This window comes from Notothenia rossii (genome assembly GCF_949606895.1).
Source record: "Notothenia rossii genome assembly, chromosome: 7".
Taxonomy (NCBI): Eukaryota; Metazoa; Chordata; class Actinopteri; order Perciformes; family Nototheniidae; genus Notothenia; species Notothenia rossii.
This window is the reverse complement of record NC_136905.1, coordinates 15164801-15182347: the sequence shown is the minus strand read 5'-3', so window position 1 is coordinate 15182347 and position 17547 is coordinate 15164801. Positions and strand designations below refer to the sequence as shown.

The 17547-nt window shown below is 41.2% G+C and overlaps 1 protein-coding gene across 2 annotated transcripts in view; it reads left to right on the top strand.

Moving 5' to 3' along the window:
• rftn1b (raftlin, lipid raft linker 1b) overlaps positions 1-17547 on the top strand; it is a 97204-nt gene that overhangs the window by 64016 nt on the left and 15641 nt on the right. For both annotated transcript variants that reach the window (XM_079640477.1, XM_079640476.1), the window contains exons 6-7: positions 3846-4049; positions 12000-12118. In XM_079640477.1, the coding sequence (XP_079496603.1) occupies positions 3846-4049; positions 12000-12118 (323 nt within the window). The remainder of the gene's footprint in view (positions 1-3845; positions 4050-11999; positions 12119-17547) is intronic.

Sequence of the window (17547 nt, the reverse complement as noted above, 5' to 3'; positions counted from 1 at the left end):
TGCCAGCCTTACCCTTTCCCAGTGATTTCTGTGTACTACATGAAAGTCACATCATCAAAATGAAAAAAAGAGAATATTAACAAGCCTATGTTTAATTACCTAAGATAAGATATCCGCTTCTCTGATTGGTTGAGTTTCTTGTCATTATATGTGTTTATCAAAGCAACTAACAAAGATAACAAGCTTTAAGGGAAGATCATAAACTGAAGTCAAGATATTAAATGAAGAGCTTTATTGTAGGTGTAATCCTATTGAAGTTCAGTATGAAATCATCTTGTCAATGTCCAGAGGGAGTCATTAGAGTGGCTCGGTTTTCCCCTGAGATCTTTGTTATCTCTGCTCTGATGGGATCAGTGTCCAGCTTCTGAGATTAAAGAAACAGACATTGAATTGATGACATGTCATGTTTGAAAGCCACGCTGCTAAGATCTGTTACAGGGTTACTGCGGCTGACCACCGGTATCAGATAAGCCTTTGAAACCAAATGCCTTCAATGTCTTCCCAACACTCATGCGCCCACATGATTTTTAACTGGACTGCTAGCAACAACAAGTCCTAATGCTTCAGAGTTTATTCTGAATGGATTATTTTTAGTTAAACCTGTTGGTGTGTCTGTAATACGCAAGTAAAGCTATAAATATCACATTATTGACGGTTAGATTTAACTTCCCTGTCCATATGAATTCTCTGAAATATTATTAAGGTCAGTGACCGACAATGTTTCTGGCTATTAAAAATGTGTTAGTTAATAAAACAACCAAGAAAACTAAAAAGACTGCAGTATCATTATCACTGTTTGTTATAATATCCCCTCATCATCACAAATCAAATCTCTGTTTTGTTTCATTAATACAACAGTGTTTGCCCGTGTCATTAATACTGTAGCTTTAGGGGCTACATCTTGGTGAGACATTTTAAATATGTGTGTTCAAAAGTTCCTTAAAGATAACAGATTACTTACTGTAATGTTTCTCCTGAACATAAAGACTCCTCTGCTGCATTCTGCACTGATTCTCTCCCAGGAATAAGGAGATGTGTTGTAGCATCTCAAGCTTGTCAGAGTCACAGTGAACACACGACTGTGGGTCACTGCTTTAAGTCTTGGCTGGTTAATCAGAGCAAGGAAGTGATGAGGCATACAATTCATTTATAAATTCTGAGCCTTCTCATTTCGTATGATACAATGTTTTATTGATGCTTTGCAGCGATGCAACAAGTCAATCACAGCCCACCCTAAATCAAAACGGCATGTATCTGAATGTGTTGACTTCACATCGAGTCAGATTGCTACGGGCTGTACCTGAATCAAGATTTTTTTAAATACTGCAGCAAAAAAGGAAAGGAAGGAAGGGAAACAGGCAGTGGTTTGACTGACAAATGCTAGCCGACTCGAGTGCTTCTCGACTGATTCTTTGAATCATACACGTTTAGAGGGCAGCCCTACAGATTTCTATCAAAATGATTTCTGAAATACTCAGGAATGCCGAGTTAAAGCACGGCTCCAGTTTGACTGTTATACCGGAGTCCAGAGTAATGGATATCAGCAAGACAGATTTTTTCATTGCTATCTAAAAATATCATGAGATAGTCCTCCGATTTGTTGGCATTACCGTTTTGCCCCGCATGCCGAAATTCCCCGTAGGCAAGGTAGTTAATCCCTCTGATGCTTCAGTGTACAGTATCTCCTGTGAACAGAGTGCAACTGAAAAGATGATTACACACCCAGAGAGTCTTAGAATAGGTTAGAAAATTAGCTACCTGCCCCTCCATCTGAATTAGAGTCGCCTCTGTGCCATAATCATAGCATAATTACACTTTAATGAAATATGATGCATGGAAAACTCTCAGCTATTATACAGAAAAACATCTAATATGGTGAGAAAAACAGGGCCTGAGCAGAATGTTTTCTTGCTGGTGGCTGTTATTTTATGTCAAGCCGTTATAAATATAACAAAAATGTCCCATCAGCATCAATGTTATCATCATTCTCAAATATGGTTTGATGTTGTTACTCATCTAATTACACAGTGATTACACAGAGATGCGGATTTGCTGTATTTTTGAATCTGTGATTATACATGACAATTTTCGAAAAAGCTGTTTTATGACGTGCCTGAAGCACACAGAAAGGAATCATGAATAAAAACCATTGTGATACATCATTCTAGACTTGTGGACATAAACTGTAAACCACTTTAAACATTAAAGATCGCTACAAAATCTTTCACGGTGATGCCACATGTTGTTTTGGCAAGTCGGAGGCATGTTAAATGGGAAGCCATTTTGGTGTTGTGTGTTTGCCATGCTCTCTACGCTGTAACATGGGTAACATAGGAACGGACGAAGGGAGCGTGTGTGAATATTCTGCATCGATTCAACTTTTCTCAAGAGTGACAAATAATAAGATTTGGGGAATTTTGGTGGCCAGCTGTCACATCATCATCAGTCAGACGAGCCAGACAAGAAATGCTTATAAATGATTCATTCTTGCGGGATGTCTGCCGGGCGGATGGATGGACGGAAAGACCAAAGCGAGTGGGCCATGACTCCCCCTACCACCACACACGTGCGCGCGTGCGTGTGTGTGTGGGTTGACGGGTGGGTGAAAGTGCCGCCCGTTCTGCTCGTCCATCTGGCTCACTTGTGGAATGACAGTCTGACATTTGTATTCGAAAGAAAGGGGAAAACATTAGCTGACTTAATTGAATTTGCACATCCCAACAAATAAAACTCTATCACTTTGATTTAGAATGATATGAGAGAGGAACAGTGACACGCGTACAATTGGCAACTTTCCAAGCCTGTTTCCCCCTCATGAGAGAGACCCACTGCATTATGTATATTTCTGCTTGATGTAAACAACAGCTAGCTGGAGAGCTTATAATGCATATTCAAGGTTATACTATAAATTAGCTCGGTCACAATTAAATGGTCCCTTTCAGGTTCTGCATCAGCAGAGTAAAATCACTGCGGGAAAACAAAAGGAATACGACGATTACTTGTAACAGTAATATATTCAAATTGCTTTTGATTCACTTCACGTCTGTTGTTTTAAAAGAACCAAGTGAAAAAAATGAGTAGCAGCCTTGGAAAAAGATGTTCAGGGTATTGTAAGTCCAGCTCAGGGCAACTAAAGGCCAGGTTGAACTTTTGTTCGTTTTATTATGTTTTTGTGTACCAATTTTACTGTACTAAAGTAAATGGAAATGCTGCTCTATTTTTCCATTTTCACAAGACCATTTTCTTGAGCTCATATCAGTTACCAAGGGTACGTGACACATTTTCACAGAAAGAGAAAATCAAACTGGTTGGATACCAGAAAAGCACAAAACGCGTGTGTTGCTCTTGACCAAGAACTCTGTGGCCAAGAAGCTTTTTCACTCTCCTCACATTAGCTGAGTTTGTTGGTTTGCTTCTCTCAAAGGAAACAAATGTCCTTCCAATTGGTCTTAAACATTTAGCTCAAAATGTGGTCAGGATTTTAAAGTCACAACAAAGTAAGTTATCCCAAATCAACAGTAGTTAAAGTTTTAAAGAAGTGGTTCATAACTAAATACTGCAGAAGGTTGTTCTCATGGCAACAAAAGTAATATATTAAAAACCCAAACTCAGTCTCTCAGCCAACCGTTTACTGGGCCATTTCTTATATCTTCTGGCAGCTGGGGAGGGAAATTGCTCCTGCAGACATTGCCAAATTGCACTTTGGATTGGGGCCAATGTATGGCAGTAATTCAATAATCATGTAGTAAAATGTGGGACTCCCACAGAGGTTACATCTGTATTGTCACAACCTTTACTGAGTAAAATCAATTTAAGACGTTTTATTTTCTGTTTTGTCTTCACAGGGGTGGAGCTGCTCGCTCTGTATAACCACCCGCCGGTCAGAGAGGGCCAGGTGAAGTACTACACTGTCAAGGTGCCACTGCGAGTGCAAAACTGTGATGAGGGGGTCAAAGGCGTGGAGGCCAACTGGCTGGACCACATGACGCAGCACTTCAACAACGGAGCCTCATTGGTCGATGGATACTTCCACTTGGGCAATACAAATGGTAAGCCAGCATGACATGGTTACAGCAGAACAACCACTTTTCAGAGGAAAAATATGTGGGACACAATGTCTCAGGAGGAATACAACTTACTGCAGTTTTAATATCCACACATGCCGTGTTTAGGTTCCACCACACACACAAGACACATTCGAATAAGAGTTTTGTAATGTGCAAATAAAACAAATAACACAATGTAGTTTAAGTTAATATTATTAAAAGAGCCATAACCTTTGGTTTCTTACGTTTTCTAGAATTGTTCCTCTACAGGTACTTTTCCATATCTTCCCAAATTCCTTTCGCCCTATTAATAGCGAAAACCGCCAACATCGAGCAGAGACCAAAAACAACGTCAACATCTATGAGATAAAAAGTATTTGGCCATTATGGCATCAATTATGCATCAGCTGGTATGTATCTACCACCGGGGGAAACAATCTGAAAATATTTCACAAATATCATACAGGATAGCACAACTATGAGTTTGATTTTTGGCTTTAATTTAAACGAATGAACAAGCCAGCGGATAGGTCACCATGAACTTTAGTACTGCCATTCATGTTTATGACAGATATACAGAGATAAGCCTGTACACCGATAAACGCTCTGTTGCATTAAAGTTACTAAAAGACTGGATGAAGGTAACGGCTAATACATTGCTAACGTTAAAAATTGGTGTTTCAAAATGGCTTTACATACGACCCCGACTGTGAGAGTTCAGCAACATGTTAGCACTCGTAATTTCTTTAAGTTTTACGTTAACGAATATTAGAAAAATGCAGTGCTGTATTTAAAATGAGTGGTTTTCACCAGTCGGCTGTGCAGCTGCTCGAGTATAGGATGCTGGAGTTTATGGAGCTGTCTGGTACCCTTTCCTAAACTATTTCCCGTTTGGGTTTCCCTCTTCCATCAGACCCCGGCGGCTCTGTGCCTCTCTCTGACACTGGAGAAATCAGCCAGCCAGAGTAAATAAGAATCATATTTCATTAATCTGGGAAACTGAACGCCTCAGCAACTCTGAAACATAGATAATTAACCTGATAACAAATTAGTGCCTCCTTGCATATTTTATGTCCTGATAATAAAGTAATGAAGTGTATTATTATGATTCAATTTTATTCCGTCCTCTAACATGTTTTGCATTTTTCATGCGCTGCTAAGATATGAGTCTCTTGAACAGTAAAACGACTGGGTAGGATTGAAAGCTGTGTTATGAAACTGCCTCTGCCTTCCTCGACTTATAGGACTGAACTCAGCCCTCAGCTTCAGTTCAGCCACTTTAGAAAACAGACAACTTTACAGAGGTGAATGCTGTACTTTGTGGATTGTTGGTCTCTTGTGAGTAGCTGGCAGTATGACATCAAAGCAGCATCCCGTTTGTTGTTAGCAGCTAATTACATCAAACCGCCGCTCCGCTTTAGAATCAGTATCCATTCTTGCCGTTTCCATATTTAGCAACTTCTTTGAGACGAGCTTCTGAATTCATGATGAGACACTCGACACGATACAGGGGACCATCTCAACCTCATAAACATCAAGGACATGTTTGACAGAAAAACAGCACACTAAAGGGAATGGACTGACAGACACAGCAGGCATGCAGCCAGATGGATGATCGTAGTGACAGTGACAGCATTGTTTTGAGATACAGAGCAAACCTAGCTTTCATCTACTGACAGATACAGTACGCAGTCTAATACAGTAAGTGCACTGATTGTTTTTTTTCGAAGACTGACCTCCTTCTGCCCAATTATTTTTGCATTAACTTTTATCCTGTTGGACTTGTATTGTTTTTAAACCATATATTCCTGAGTCAGGCAGGCGGAAGCACTGTTTCATAATAGATGATAATAGTCTTTCGGAGAGTCGGTCAGTCTACCACTTTGGTCCAGAAGTAAACATCTCAATAGCTGTCATGCCATGAAATTCCGTGCTGGTATAAATTGTGTCAAAAAGGGTGAATCCCAATGACCTTGGTCCTCCTCTGACATTTTGAATGCACCACCAGGGGGGTTGACATTTGGGGTTTGGAGTGGATAGCCATGAAACTCAGTACAGATATTCATGTTGCCCTCAAGAGAAATTTGTATTCTTTGCTAATCAGATGAACACAGTTTGTATTGAGCCATCATAAGGGAAACATTGACAAAATACCTGCAAATCTCATGACATCAGAGTTATAATTGCTGCCAAGTAGGTTTACACATACTATGTTCTTTGGTGTACAATTTTATAGTTATGCAGCCTTAAGTTCTACTTTTTATTGAGCGCACATTTTAGCTAATGTTAGCATGCTAACTTTCTAACATAAAAGGATGAACATGGTAAAACAGTGACCTGTTAAAAGTCAGCATTTTTGCATCGTCAATGTGAGTATGTGCACATGCTGACGTGAGCATTTACCTCAAAGCACCACCTTCAAAGCTAAAGTGCAGCTTCACTGATCTGTGAGCATGGCTGTAGACGTCCTGTCACTTGATGTGTTGCTTCACTTTTTATTATATCTGGGAGTTGGCAGGAACCATTTCAAACCTCTAAAAAAAAAGAGCCTCTGTAGTGCCTTGTTCACAGGAATATTGCCTCAAGGATAAGAGAGATCTAAGAGATGCAGGTCCTTGTCTGAACCCCTTGAGTCTCATATTAAAATCCTGCAAACGAAAGTTTTAAGCAGTTGTAATGCTTTGTAATCTGAGATGGGTTATAAAATCATTTGGGCATTTTTAAAATACAGATTTCCCATCAGTCATTAACCCATAATACAAAGATATACTCTATAGTCCATTGCTAAGAACGTTGCACTGTGATTCAACAACAACCACTGAAATAAATCCATAAACAAATACCCATTATTGTGCTATTGTTATCCAAAGTCCATCATCATTATGTAGTTAATTGAAATTAATTTACCATGTAGCTCTGTGCATCTGATGCCTGAATTCCAAATAGTCACATGATTTATAGTCAACGTGAAAGCACTCAAAGAGCTGCTTGCGATGCGTTATGGAAGGGAGAAGGGAGAATGTGATTGACTGGCCAATATCTAAAATGAATTTTTAAAAAACGGGCAATATTGTCTTATTAGTCGTGATATATCAGTAAATTAGCCTCATATAAAGTGGTTTATTGTCCTGAATTGTTTGCTGCTTTGGCATGATTGTATCTTGCTGATCTTTATTCTCTCGGCCAGCCTAATTGGATTAGTTGGCAACATTAAGAGGATTTATTCACCTTTTGAAGACATTTTAAGCCTAACAGATTTTAAGCCAATCGCATTTATTCCAAGGAGCATGAAACTGATACAAAATAAAATATGATTATTACTCTGATAATAGTATAATACATCTGAGTTTTGTTTTTGTTGTTTGCTTGCTGATTGTTGACCTACAGCTCATAAATTGTTTTAGCGTGCATCACTGTGCATGTTGCTGCTTGTCCTTTTCCTAAAAACGGTGTCTTTCGTTGCTCGTCGTTAAGGCTGTTGTGCATGGTCCAGAGGGGTCCACATTTAAAAATGAACCGTGTCCCCATGTTCCTTCTAAAGATGGGTTTCAGTGGTGAAGCTGAATGATGAAGCATTGTTTGCATACATGTGTATTTGTGTTTGCTTGGATGTTGCAAGTCCTTCTCTTATGTGGCAGGTTGGTTGCAGCGAGTGGAGATTGCGCCCGAGCCACAGGGTAGGATATTACAGCAATATTGAATTTACAGATCCTAAGCTGCACGCAGGCCCCAGTGTCATAAGACACGCATTAAACATTCATACAAACTGTGGCACTGTCTGCAAACACGCACAGCAGGCCTACATGCAGCCCCATAAACTTTCTAAAAAGGTACACACACATACACCCATTTTTGACACTAAAATACACACAAGTTCACACTGCCTCCCTGGAGTTGGGAGCAGGGTGAGGGGTTGAGTTTTTTTACTGAAAGACTGACAGTAATGGTGTTGACGGGGAGTTTGCTTTTGTTACTGGTATAGCTTAAGCTATCTCCAGAGCCACAATGAGGATTTGTAGCCCGGTTGTGAGACATTGAGCTATTCATATGCATGGCAGTCGGCATTCACTGGTTTCTAAATGTGGGCAATGCCAATGGAGGGAGAAAAAAGGGGGGAGAGAGCAAGAGAGATACAGAGCATATGAAATGCTAATACTTGTTCTGTGAAAAAAAATCTGAGAAGGGAAAACATGAGACAAAAGTTGATGAGAGGGGGAATTAAAAAAAAGCGATGTTTGTGAGTCTGTATATATTTATATGCATATCTACATAAATCACACATTTGTGTGTAGTTGCATTTATGTGTATACAGGTTTTGAAATGACAGCATGTGTCTCTTACACCTCTCAGTTGCAGTCAAAAGACAGGTTCTCCTAGCACTGGGAGTTAGAAACCATGCAGTTTGGTGTATTTGGGCACATGAGCAAACACACTCGGGTGGTTACACTTCTCATGAGCATGGAACATTGTGTTCCAAGTAAAGGTGTAAACCAGATCAACTGCAGGAACCACTGGTGGGCTAAACATGAACATCCATTATCACACAAATGTGTTAAATAGAAAGGTAGATCATGATCACAGCTGTAGGATTTAATGAAGTAATTTTCACTGTGGAGTTAAAAGGTGCCATTTATAAATTGGGTTCACTTATGAGCACCGGGATAATCATTACACATCAGTAGCTCAGCAGGCACAAGTCCAACAAAAGGTGTTAATATCTCTGTTGATAATCTGACCCACAGCGTTACTAGTGCTGAAGTTCCACTTTGTATTTATTCTTTTTCTTTTTAACTGAAAGACAATCCTCTAGTAAGGAGATTACGCTTTAGAGAAGAAAAATATACTTGTACATGTAAATATTTAAAAACTTCAATGCTTGATTCCCAGTACATGTGCTTTCGAGGTTCACCCTCAACCTCAGTGTGCTTTGGCCTGTGCACATGGCTGCACTCATAGTGTAATAACATAAGTATAACTAAGTATATCAATGAATATTAAAACATATTAACATGCTTGCCCAGATGGAGTTTGCCAACCCTGTGTATTAAGAAAAAAGCAAACAAATGATACATTACCGATAATCTTTTCCTTCTATACCAGCTAAAGTCTGCCCAGTAACCCGCAGGTACCACCTGCCAACCGCTAAACCTTTGGCTCTGCTACATCCAATACAAACACACAGACACACGTCTCCTTTTCTCTCTGTCCCTGCATCTGGATGTCCACTCACCCAGTTTGAAATATAGATAAGCTGTCAGCAGCCTCTCTCAAGCTCTCTGAAGCAGCGCCTGGCACACATGTTTAAAGGATGTCAGCAGACATGACCTTGGGCAGGGTCACTTTCGGGCTTCGGCAGCATCTCGACTTAAAAACACATACAGTGAATCGTGAGAGCGCATGGACATAATTATTTTGTTTTGTTTTTGACACTCAAAAGATATATTTTGTCATTTCCATGGCCAAAAACACAAAGCACTAGAAAGATTGCCACAAAGAATATTATAAAATATCAGTTGAGCAGTCCTTTTACTTATAGTCCTTTTGTATTCTTATCTTTACAGTACAATTCCCAACTACAAAAACTGTGGTATAGTAACAAACTAAATGGTTATTAAAAGAACCATCTCAGTGTTTTTGCAAGTCTCTTTTAGCTTCTGTTTGGATGAACAATTAATCATTCAAGTAATTTTTCTGAAAATGTGATTTAATCGTGGGTTTGTCACCTTAAGCTTTTGAAAAACCAGATAACCAGTAACCCTGGTTGTTTTAACATGTTATTCTGAGGCCAGAGTGACTTTGCAGCAGTAGGTGATGCACACTTAAACCCAGCTGGACGAGAACAACTTCCAATATACTTTCTCTGCTATTTCCATGACCATGAATATTAGGAACACACAGATTCCAAACTTACTTGATATGTGCAGCCATAGATACATTCGACATCCAAACACCCACACACTAAAGACTACAACCAACGCAACACTTTAAGTTTCAGTCTCTGTGTGTCAGCACTGTGGTTGATCCTCTCTTCTGTCATTTGAGTGCTGATTTCAGCTTTTGGGTGTCACTAGCTGTCACCCTGCAACTCCAGCTATCCGGCTCCCCCCTTCCATTTGCTTCAGTGTCTTTCATTCCCAATGCTGTCACTCCCTGTTTTTAGAGCGACTTTATTTTCATGCTCTGCCCTGCGACCTTGAGTGTGTGAGTCACGGGGGAAGGAGAGCAATTTTACTGAGGGCGCACAGTGGTTTTTGCAAGTGTAAACAACTTGTTCTCAGTCGGCCCGCTGGCTGCTCGACTCAGCTCTCAGTCAATAGGCGCAAGATAATGTTTATTCGTGCACGCAACCGGTGCATTCCCCTGACGCACTCAACGCCCCCAGCAACCAACTCCTTCTCATCCACTTCCCTCCTTCTCCCTCGTTCTTTCTCCTCCGCTCAGCCTCTGTCTGCATTATCACCAGAGACAGGCTGCTCCCTCTAGAGCAGCGAGACAGAAACCCTGTGTCGATCTCACCTGAATGATCCCTGTGGCACCGACACAGAACCGATGGTGGGCCTCGGTGCCTCACATTTTCCGTAAAGGCTTCTTTCCAATTATATGCCACGGGCTGAGGAATGAGAGGGACACGCATTGGACTGCAGGAGGAAGGGGCCGACGGAGGGAGCGGAGGAAGGAAAAGGGCAAGCGGGTGGTTGGGGTGAACAATGACAATGTCCGTATTTGAGAGAGTAGATGTCTGAGAGATGTCTTCAATTGGGTGTGCACGGGTCCCAAATAGGTTTTCAGGGAGGGGAAATAAAAAAGGGGCCCGTCGTCCCCACCCTCCATCTCTCCTACTGTCTTGCTCACTCCCTTCTTCCCTCTCCATCTTTCCCTCGCTCTCTCCACAGGCTCTCCAGCTGCCTCTCATCCCCCTGTTATTAGGGTCCAGTAATGAAATGTGGAGTGTCTCGTATTGGTGCCTGGGCCCCGGCAAACTGCATTAGTGTGTAAATGGTGTGGGAGTAATGAGAAAGCACTCAGAACAGCCAGAAACACTGGACCACGGTTTTGGTTTTGTGTCCGTGTGTGTGTGTGTGTGTGTGTGTGTGTGTGTGTGTGTGTGTGTGTGTGTGTGTGTGTGTGTGTGTGTGTGTGTGTGTGTGTGTCCGCGCGTGTGTCCGCGCGTGTGTGTGTGTGTGTGTGTGTGTGTGTGTGTGTGTGTGTGTGTGTGTGTGTGTGTGTGCATCAAATGAATAACAAGAGACATTGGGTGGAGCGGTGTCCCGGCTCATGGGGGCCGGAGTGGTGTTTCTGTCTCGGATGCCAATCCTGCGATTGTTAGCTTCGAACAGAAGAGAAGCTTAGAAAATCAATTTTGTCAGGAGCACACAATCTCACTAGTGGCCTAAAGCATCAACGTCAATGTCCTTATGTGGCTAACTTAATTCAAGCCTTTTTAAGGTGAGTTATGCAGGCTTAGCAAAAGGATTTATGCTTTAAAGCCTTACGGACAGACTTCATTAAATCAGTGGCTACGTTTGCTATCGCTAAATCATTTTTTTAAAGCGGTGACTCTCAGTCCTGCTCCTCTCGATCCTATCAGCTATAGCATTCACCTTATTTCCCAGCTGTAATTAGCCTTTGTTTAGCTGTCAAGCATGGTATCCAGCAGGGCTCTGAAAACCACTGATGAAGAGCATAATGTCTCCTCTTCTTCTTTACCAATCCAGAAGGGGAATACCCACTCCTTTTTTTACACTGTCTCCTTGCATAATGTATAAGTGCACATTGCTCATACAAATGGGCCACACTATGGCTTTGTAATAAAGGGTTGTGTGTGAATGTGAGTTATTTCATTCCATTTCCTCTGGCCTGAAGGGCCAAAAGAGCCGCAGATACAAGACAGACACGCTCCATCCAGTAAATACTCTTTTCACAGATTGATTATTTTTTTCTTTGTCTCTGCAGATATGCTGCCTAAGTCTGTGGAAAGTGTCTTCATTTTCCAAGAGGCGTGTGAGAGCGACCCAAACTCGACCACACCGACATTTGATGCCATCGTGGTGGAGCAGTGGACCGTCATTAACGTGAGTGGAGAACGTTTCTCTTCCTTAAAGTGCCACAGGGTTTGTGCTTTTGTTTTAAAAGGCTGTATAACATATTGCTGCTAACCAAAGTAATGTTTCCAAGCTATCTATTACTAAGCAGCTTAATATCAACAGAACAAAATATCCAAATTAAATATTGCAAGATATGTTTCAGTAAATGCATGCATTGACTTATTTGGATGAAAGGGAGGAAAGAAAAATAAGGAGTTTTAACACTGAATGGTTTGATGAAAATGAATAGTTAGGCTGTGCCCTTGCCGTCTCGATATTTCAACAAAATTAACAAGAACATGGTAGATTTTGAAATGACGAGTCAAACCGCACTCTTCACCATATCAAACAACAAATGAGGGAATATATTTGAGGGAAATTAAGGTGTATACCTCAAACAGAGAAGCAGGGGATTAGTAAATTGATACCAAGGGCCATTGAAGGTGTTATAAAGTTTTGTAGTAGGCTTTTTCTTCAATTCATCACCTTTTAAAATCATATTGATATCGTGGCATTTAATCAATATATGAAATCCACATTGACCAGGCCTGTTTAGGGAACAAAGCATCTGAAAAAGCCTGATCCTCTGGAGTTGAAATCAGGTGTCACTCAGATATTGTGCCCTACACCCCCTCCTCACACTACAGCCAACCTTTCCCCCAACAACCCCAAAGGCAAATCTGACAAATCTCAATTTGAGGGACATGTGTCACGGTCGCTTGTCTTATCAGGAGCAAACAAGCCCTTATCTGCCCACCGATTAGCGTCTCCCCTCAGCACGAGTTCCAAGTTGAAAATGTATTTCTGCCCAGAGTTGAAGGGTTTGCAGCCATTTCTTGACTTTCATCTGTACGTGTGTGACAGTGTGTATACATGTTTGTGCATGCAGCTCTATGTGCCTGTCTAGGTGAGTTTGGTGTTGTTGGTCTGTATGTGTTTGCCGATGCTATCTCTGTAATTGAATTTAGACTTTATGCGGCCTCTGGCTGTCCAAGTGTGAAAGGAGACTTTTGTCGAACCAAATGTTGCTCTCTGATTGTCCAGCCCAGTGCTGATGGCCACATATGCCAATAAAAAGACTTCAGTGGCCGTGTGTCGGCAGCAGAGCCTCCCCTCCTCTGAGATGAATTGTAATACTGTTACAGCTTAATGGATTTCAAGGCTTCCTCAGAATAGTCAACAGTGAACAACACCGAACCTAAACCCAGTGTTCCAGGAGATCCAATCAACTCTTCCACTGGGAGTTTATCAGAAACTGTTTCACCAGAGCAATCTGCACCATGCCAAATCAGATTGACAACCCACTCTTTCACAAAGGGCGATCAGGGCCTCACATCATCCCCAGTCATTGTGATGACTGCCTAAAATGGATATGCAAAGTGTCCTGACAGCTCATTATTGTCTCAGTGCCAGGATAATTACAATGAAAAATAAGACAGGATATTGATTGTGGGTAAGGGTTGATTCTTCTTTATATACGTCATTTGCTTTTCCCCCTAGTGCTTATTGTTTTATTTTTCCAAACGTCTGACAGGCGATTGGATGAATGAAGCTCAGAGAAGGAGAGGAACACAAGCCGTTTCACTGAGGGCAAGCAATCATTTATATTGTCGTCAAGTGGGAGTGTATCATCTCTGTGATGGCGTCTGTTCATCACTGAAGGATAACGTTTTGTTCCATTTATAAATGAGTAACGACTAATCAGAGGATTTGCATGTGAAAAAGCTTTTGAGTTTCTAATGGCGTCAGATCTACAGGTGTTCACAAAACAGCAGAATGGTGATGAGATGCAGCATATCAGATTACTACTGAATATGGATGCATATGACTATTTATAATACTGATTTCTAAAGTTATTCAACTTTTCAATGAGATTATTTTACATAATGTGACATGTGGAAGATAGATTAGTTGGGCTGTGTCATGAAAAGGAATTTAACTCAATGTTTGCTTTTTTTATGAGTTATGAGTTGGATAATTCATAACATTTTCCAAGTAACTTACCCTACAAAAGGTTAACAAAGACTGTCTGTACTATACTTCAGGGTTTCCCACACATAGACTTTACTTGGGCCGGCCGCACAGGTATATTAACGGCCGCCAAAGTAGATTTCACGACCCATTTAGGTTTTTTCTTTTTCTTTTGTTTGCGATCGATTAACTTGTGGACAATGATCCCTCGCTCTACGCCTCCTGTACCCAGGCCCGGACTGGACATCGGGAGGACCGGGGGGTTTCCCGATAGCCTGGCCTGTTAAGTGGCCTGTTGGCCTGAGGATTTTTTGTATGTATTGTGAACGCAACGCTGCGCAAATGTGGGTGACTGGCTGTCTACATGAAGTGGCCTGCCGACATGGCCACTGTCATACAGATCATAAATCAAAGCCCTCGATTGGTCTCTGTGTGTCATTTGACGGGGTAAATGATTAGTAAAATATGCATGAATACAATTAAAAAATGTTAACTTGGTGAAAAAAGGTAAGATACACTTTTAAAACTTGTTGAGAGCTAAAACTAGTCTTTGCTGCTGCCTCAAAGAGGAGCAGGGGGGAGAGGAGGGAGACAGGAGAGGCTGAGTCAGGAGCCCACACACACTCACAACTATAAATGAACCAAAAATAAATACACTTCAGTGTTTTTCATATTGGAAATGGTATGTTATTGGTTATGGCCATGATTTTATGATTATTGAAATGTATACAGTTCTGTTTCATATAGGTATTCCCATAGATCTAGTCTCTTTATTTTCCCCTCAAAATGCAGCAGATTGATGCATTTAACTCCAAAATAAAAAAATCGTACTGGGGGGGGGGGGGGGGGGGGGGGGGAATGCCCCCAGACCCCCCTAGAGGACTTGAGGTCCACCCCCACTTAAAATCCCATGGATAGGTTCCTAAATACATTTTTAAATCGTAACCCATGTCAATATGTTTATTTGTGGGTAGTTAAACGATAGGGCTATCACTATGGGCAGCAATGCTTTAAATATTGACAAATAAGCCCAGCAAAATGGCACAATAAAAACTGGTAGTGGCCTGGCTGGGTTTATAATTTCTGGCCTGAATTATTGTCTCGGTCCGGCCCTGGCTGTACCTGTTCGCTCTGCCATCGCGTGAAAGGTCTGCTAACAAGCGATCAACACAAAGGTTAATGCTGTTGCACGTCACAAAGGCACGTCACAAAAGGCACGTCACAAAGTATTAAAGTACAATTATAAAAAGCCAACAAATGTAAAATGAGTAAAAAAAAATATATACAAACAATCATTGAAAATATGAAAGATAAAAACAACTACAAAAATGGTGTCAAACTGACAAACTAAGATGCATGTTCTATGTAAATGATTTCTACTAAATGACAGCAGAGCACAGCCTGAAGATAAACAGCACAAAAACAACAAAATGACGAGCAACCGAGACACTCTAAGTACAGGACGTTCAATTTGTAAAAAGCCTGCATATATTCTGCATAAAAATGCCATCAGTGCCAAAGAGCCGATACAGACATTACAAATAGCTTTATCATAAAAAAAAAACACATTTTTAACAGATGCTCTGAGAAAATCTGAAGATGCAGCATGTGCCTGAACAACGACCTGAATAGGAGAAACCATATGGATGGTGGGGAAGTGCTCCAAATAAATAACTCATCGAGGGTCTCTGCTATGAAACGGCAATTAGGACCAGCTTCATATTTCTTGTGTCCTGTGGGAAAGTCAATACAGGAGCTGCCGTGAAACTAATGTTCTGAGAGCCCTCTTTCCTATGGCAGACTTTTAAAAAGGAGTAATAAACAAACAAAACATGTCCTCCTTCAGGCCTCAGCTACTGTAGGGTTGGTCTTAATATGTTTGTTTGCCATGTGCTGCTGCTGCTGCTGCTGCTGCTGGATACTTTATTTATCAGGAGGGACAACGTGCATTTGCAGGAGGGTGTTTTGTTTCAGTTTTTATGTATCAAGATAAAAAAAGCAAAAGGAGCAAAAACATCCATGTGCGGTTTATTAAAAGATGAAGTGATATTTACCTGAGCACAGCTGACGCCTGTGCTTCTAGTCTGATGCTTCTATAGAAGCTTTCGTCCTCTCTTTTCTACCTTCCCTATTGTGTATGTAAAGAGGTAACCATTATCCACTTGAACTCTGCCAGACACAGTGGTAGGGCCATTATGACAAATCAATGTTGTGCAACAAGCAGTATTTCTAATTCTCAACATCATACTAAAATGTAACTTGTCTAAAAAGGGAGTTTGATTTTGCACAGACGTCGAAAAGAGACTTCACACATACCCCCTTCCAATGCACCTATAATTGCTGAATAGATAAATATGTATGTATAAAATAACTGCAAGAAAATGATTGAAGTATTATTTGCATAAAGAAGCTCCCTGGTTACCACAAGAAAAGCATTGATAGTGGGCATTATTAGCGCCGTTTGACAGTAATATAAACAATAACTTCTGTTTTAGGAGTTTTAGGCTCACAAAATGATTTAAAGTTGAATGAACTGCTTTCTCTCTTCCGTTGATTATGATCTGAAGGCAGGTTACTAATAAGATATTTATGCTTCTCAACATTTACAACTTTTCGAGCATTTACTCCTGCTCTGTCTGGCTTGCTCACGCCTTGATCTTGACAACTCGTAACCCAAAAGACCAGAGTTTAGAGAGTGTGTGTCGCCTCCTGCCAAAAGCCACCCTGAAAGTAAATGTCAGAGGAGTTCAAATTTAAGAAATGGCAGTCCAAAGTCAAAGCAAGTGAAAGGAGTTTAACAGCGCTGACATTGTTGTCACTCATTCCCAGAATTCACTTGCATCCGCGGCTTTGAAGAGCGGCACGTCACAGTCGACCACAAACTAAAGAAATGGGATTAGGGCCTCACATCTCAGCATTGGCACGGCAGGGAGGAGGCTTTGAAGAAATAGTTTAAGACACATACAAGGACACCTGCGCTCCGTCACACACACGTGAACAACTCCCGTGTTGAAATCACGTTCACACAAAAGCCACCTGGCTGGTATAGAGTGTCTTCACCAGAATCACTTCAGTGGTTGATGCAGAGAACACAGGAAGTGTTTTTGTAACTGACATCAAGAGTTTATTATTCATAACGTACAGTATATTTGTTCTTATGTGCCTGTGCGTGCTGTGGCCTGCTTGTGGTGCAGAGGGCTGATCGTTAAAGTTCATCGTCTGTCCATGATATCTCTATCTTCTCTACTGAGGTGAGAGGAGAGGTGACCTAGATAGGAGAGCAATTTGCGCTGTCCGTGCAAGTGAGAGATCACGCCCGCTCTGTCAGAAATTGTGACGATAGGGCTGATAGATCCGGGGGGGAGGAAGTGGCTTTGGCTCGTAGGGTTGTTTTCGTGGTAAGGTAGTAGGGTTTTTAGGAACCAATAATAACATGTTTGCGACAG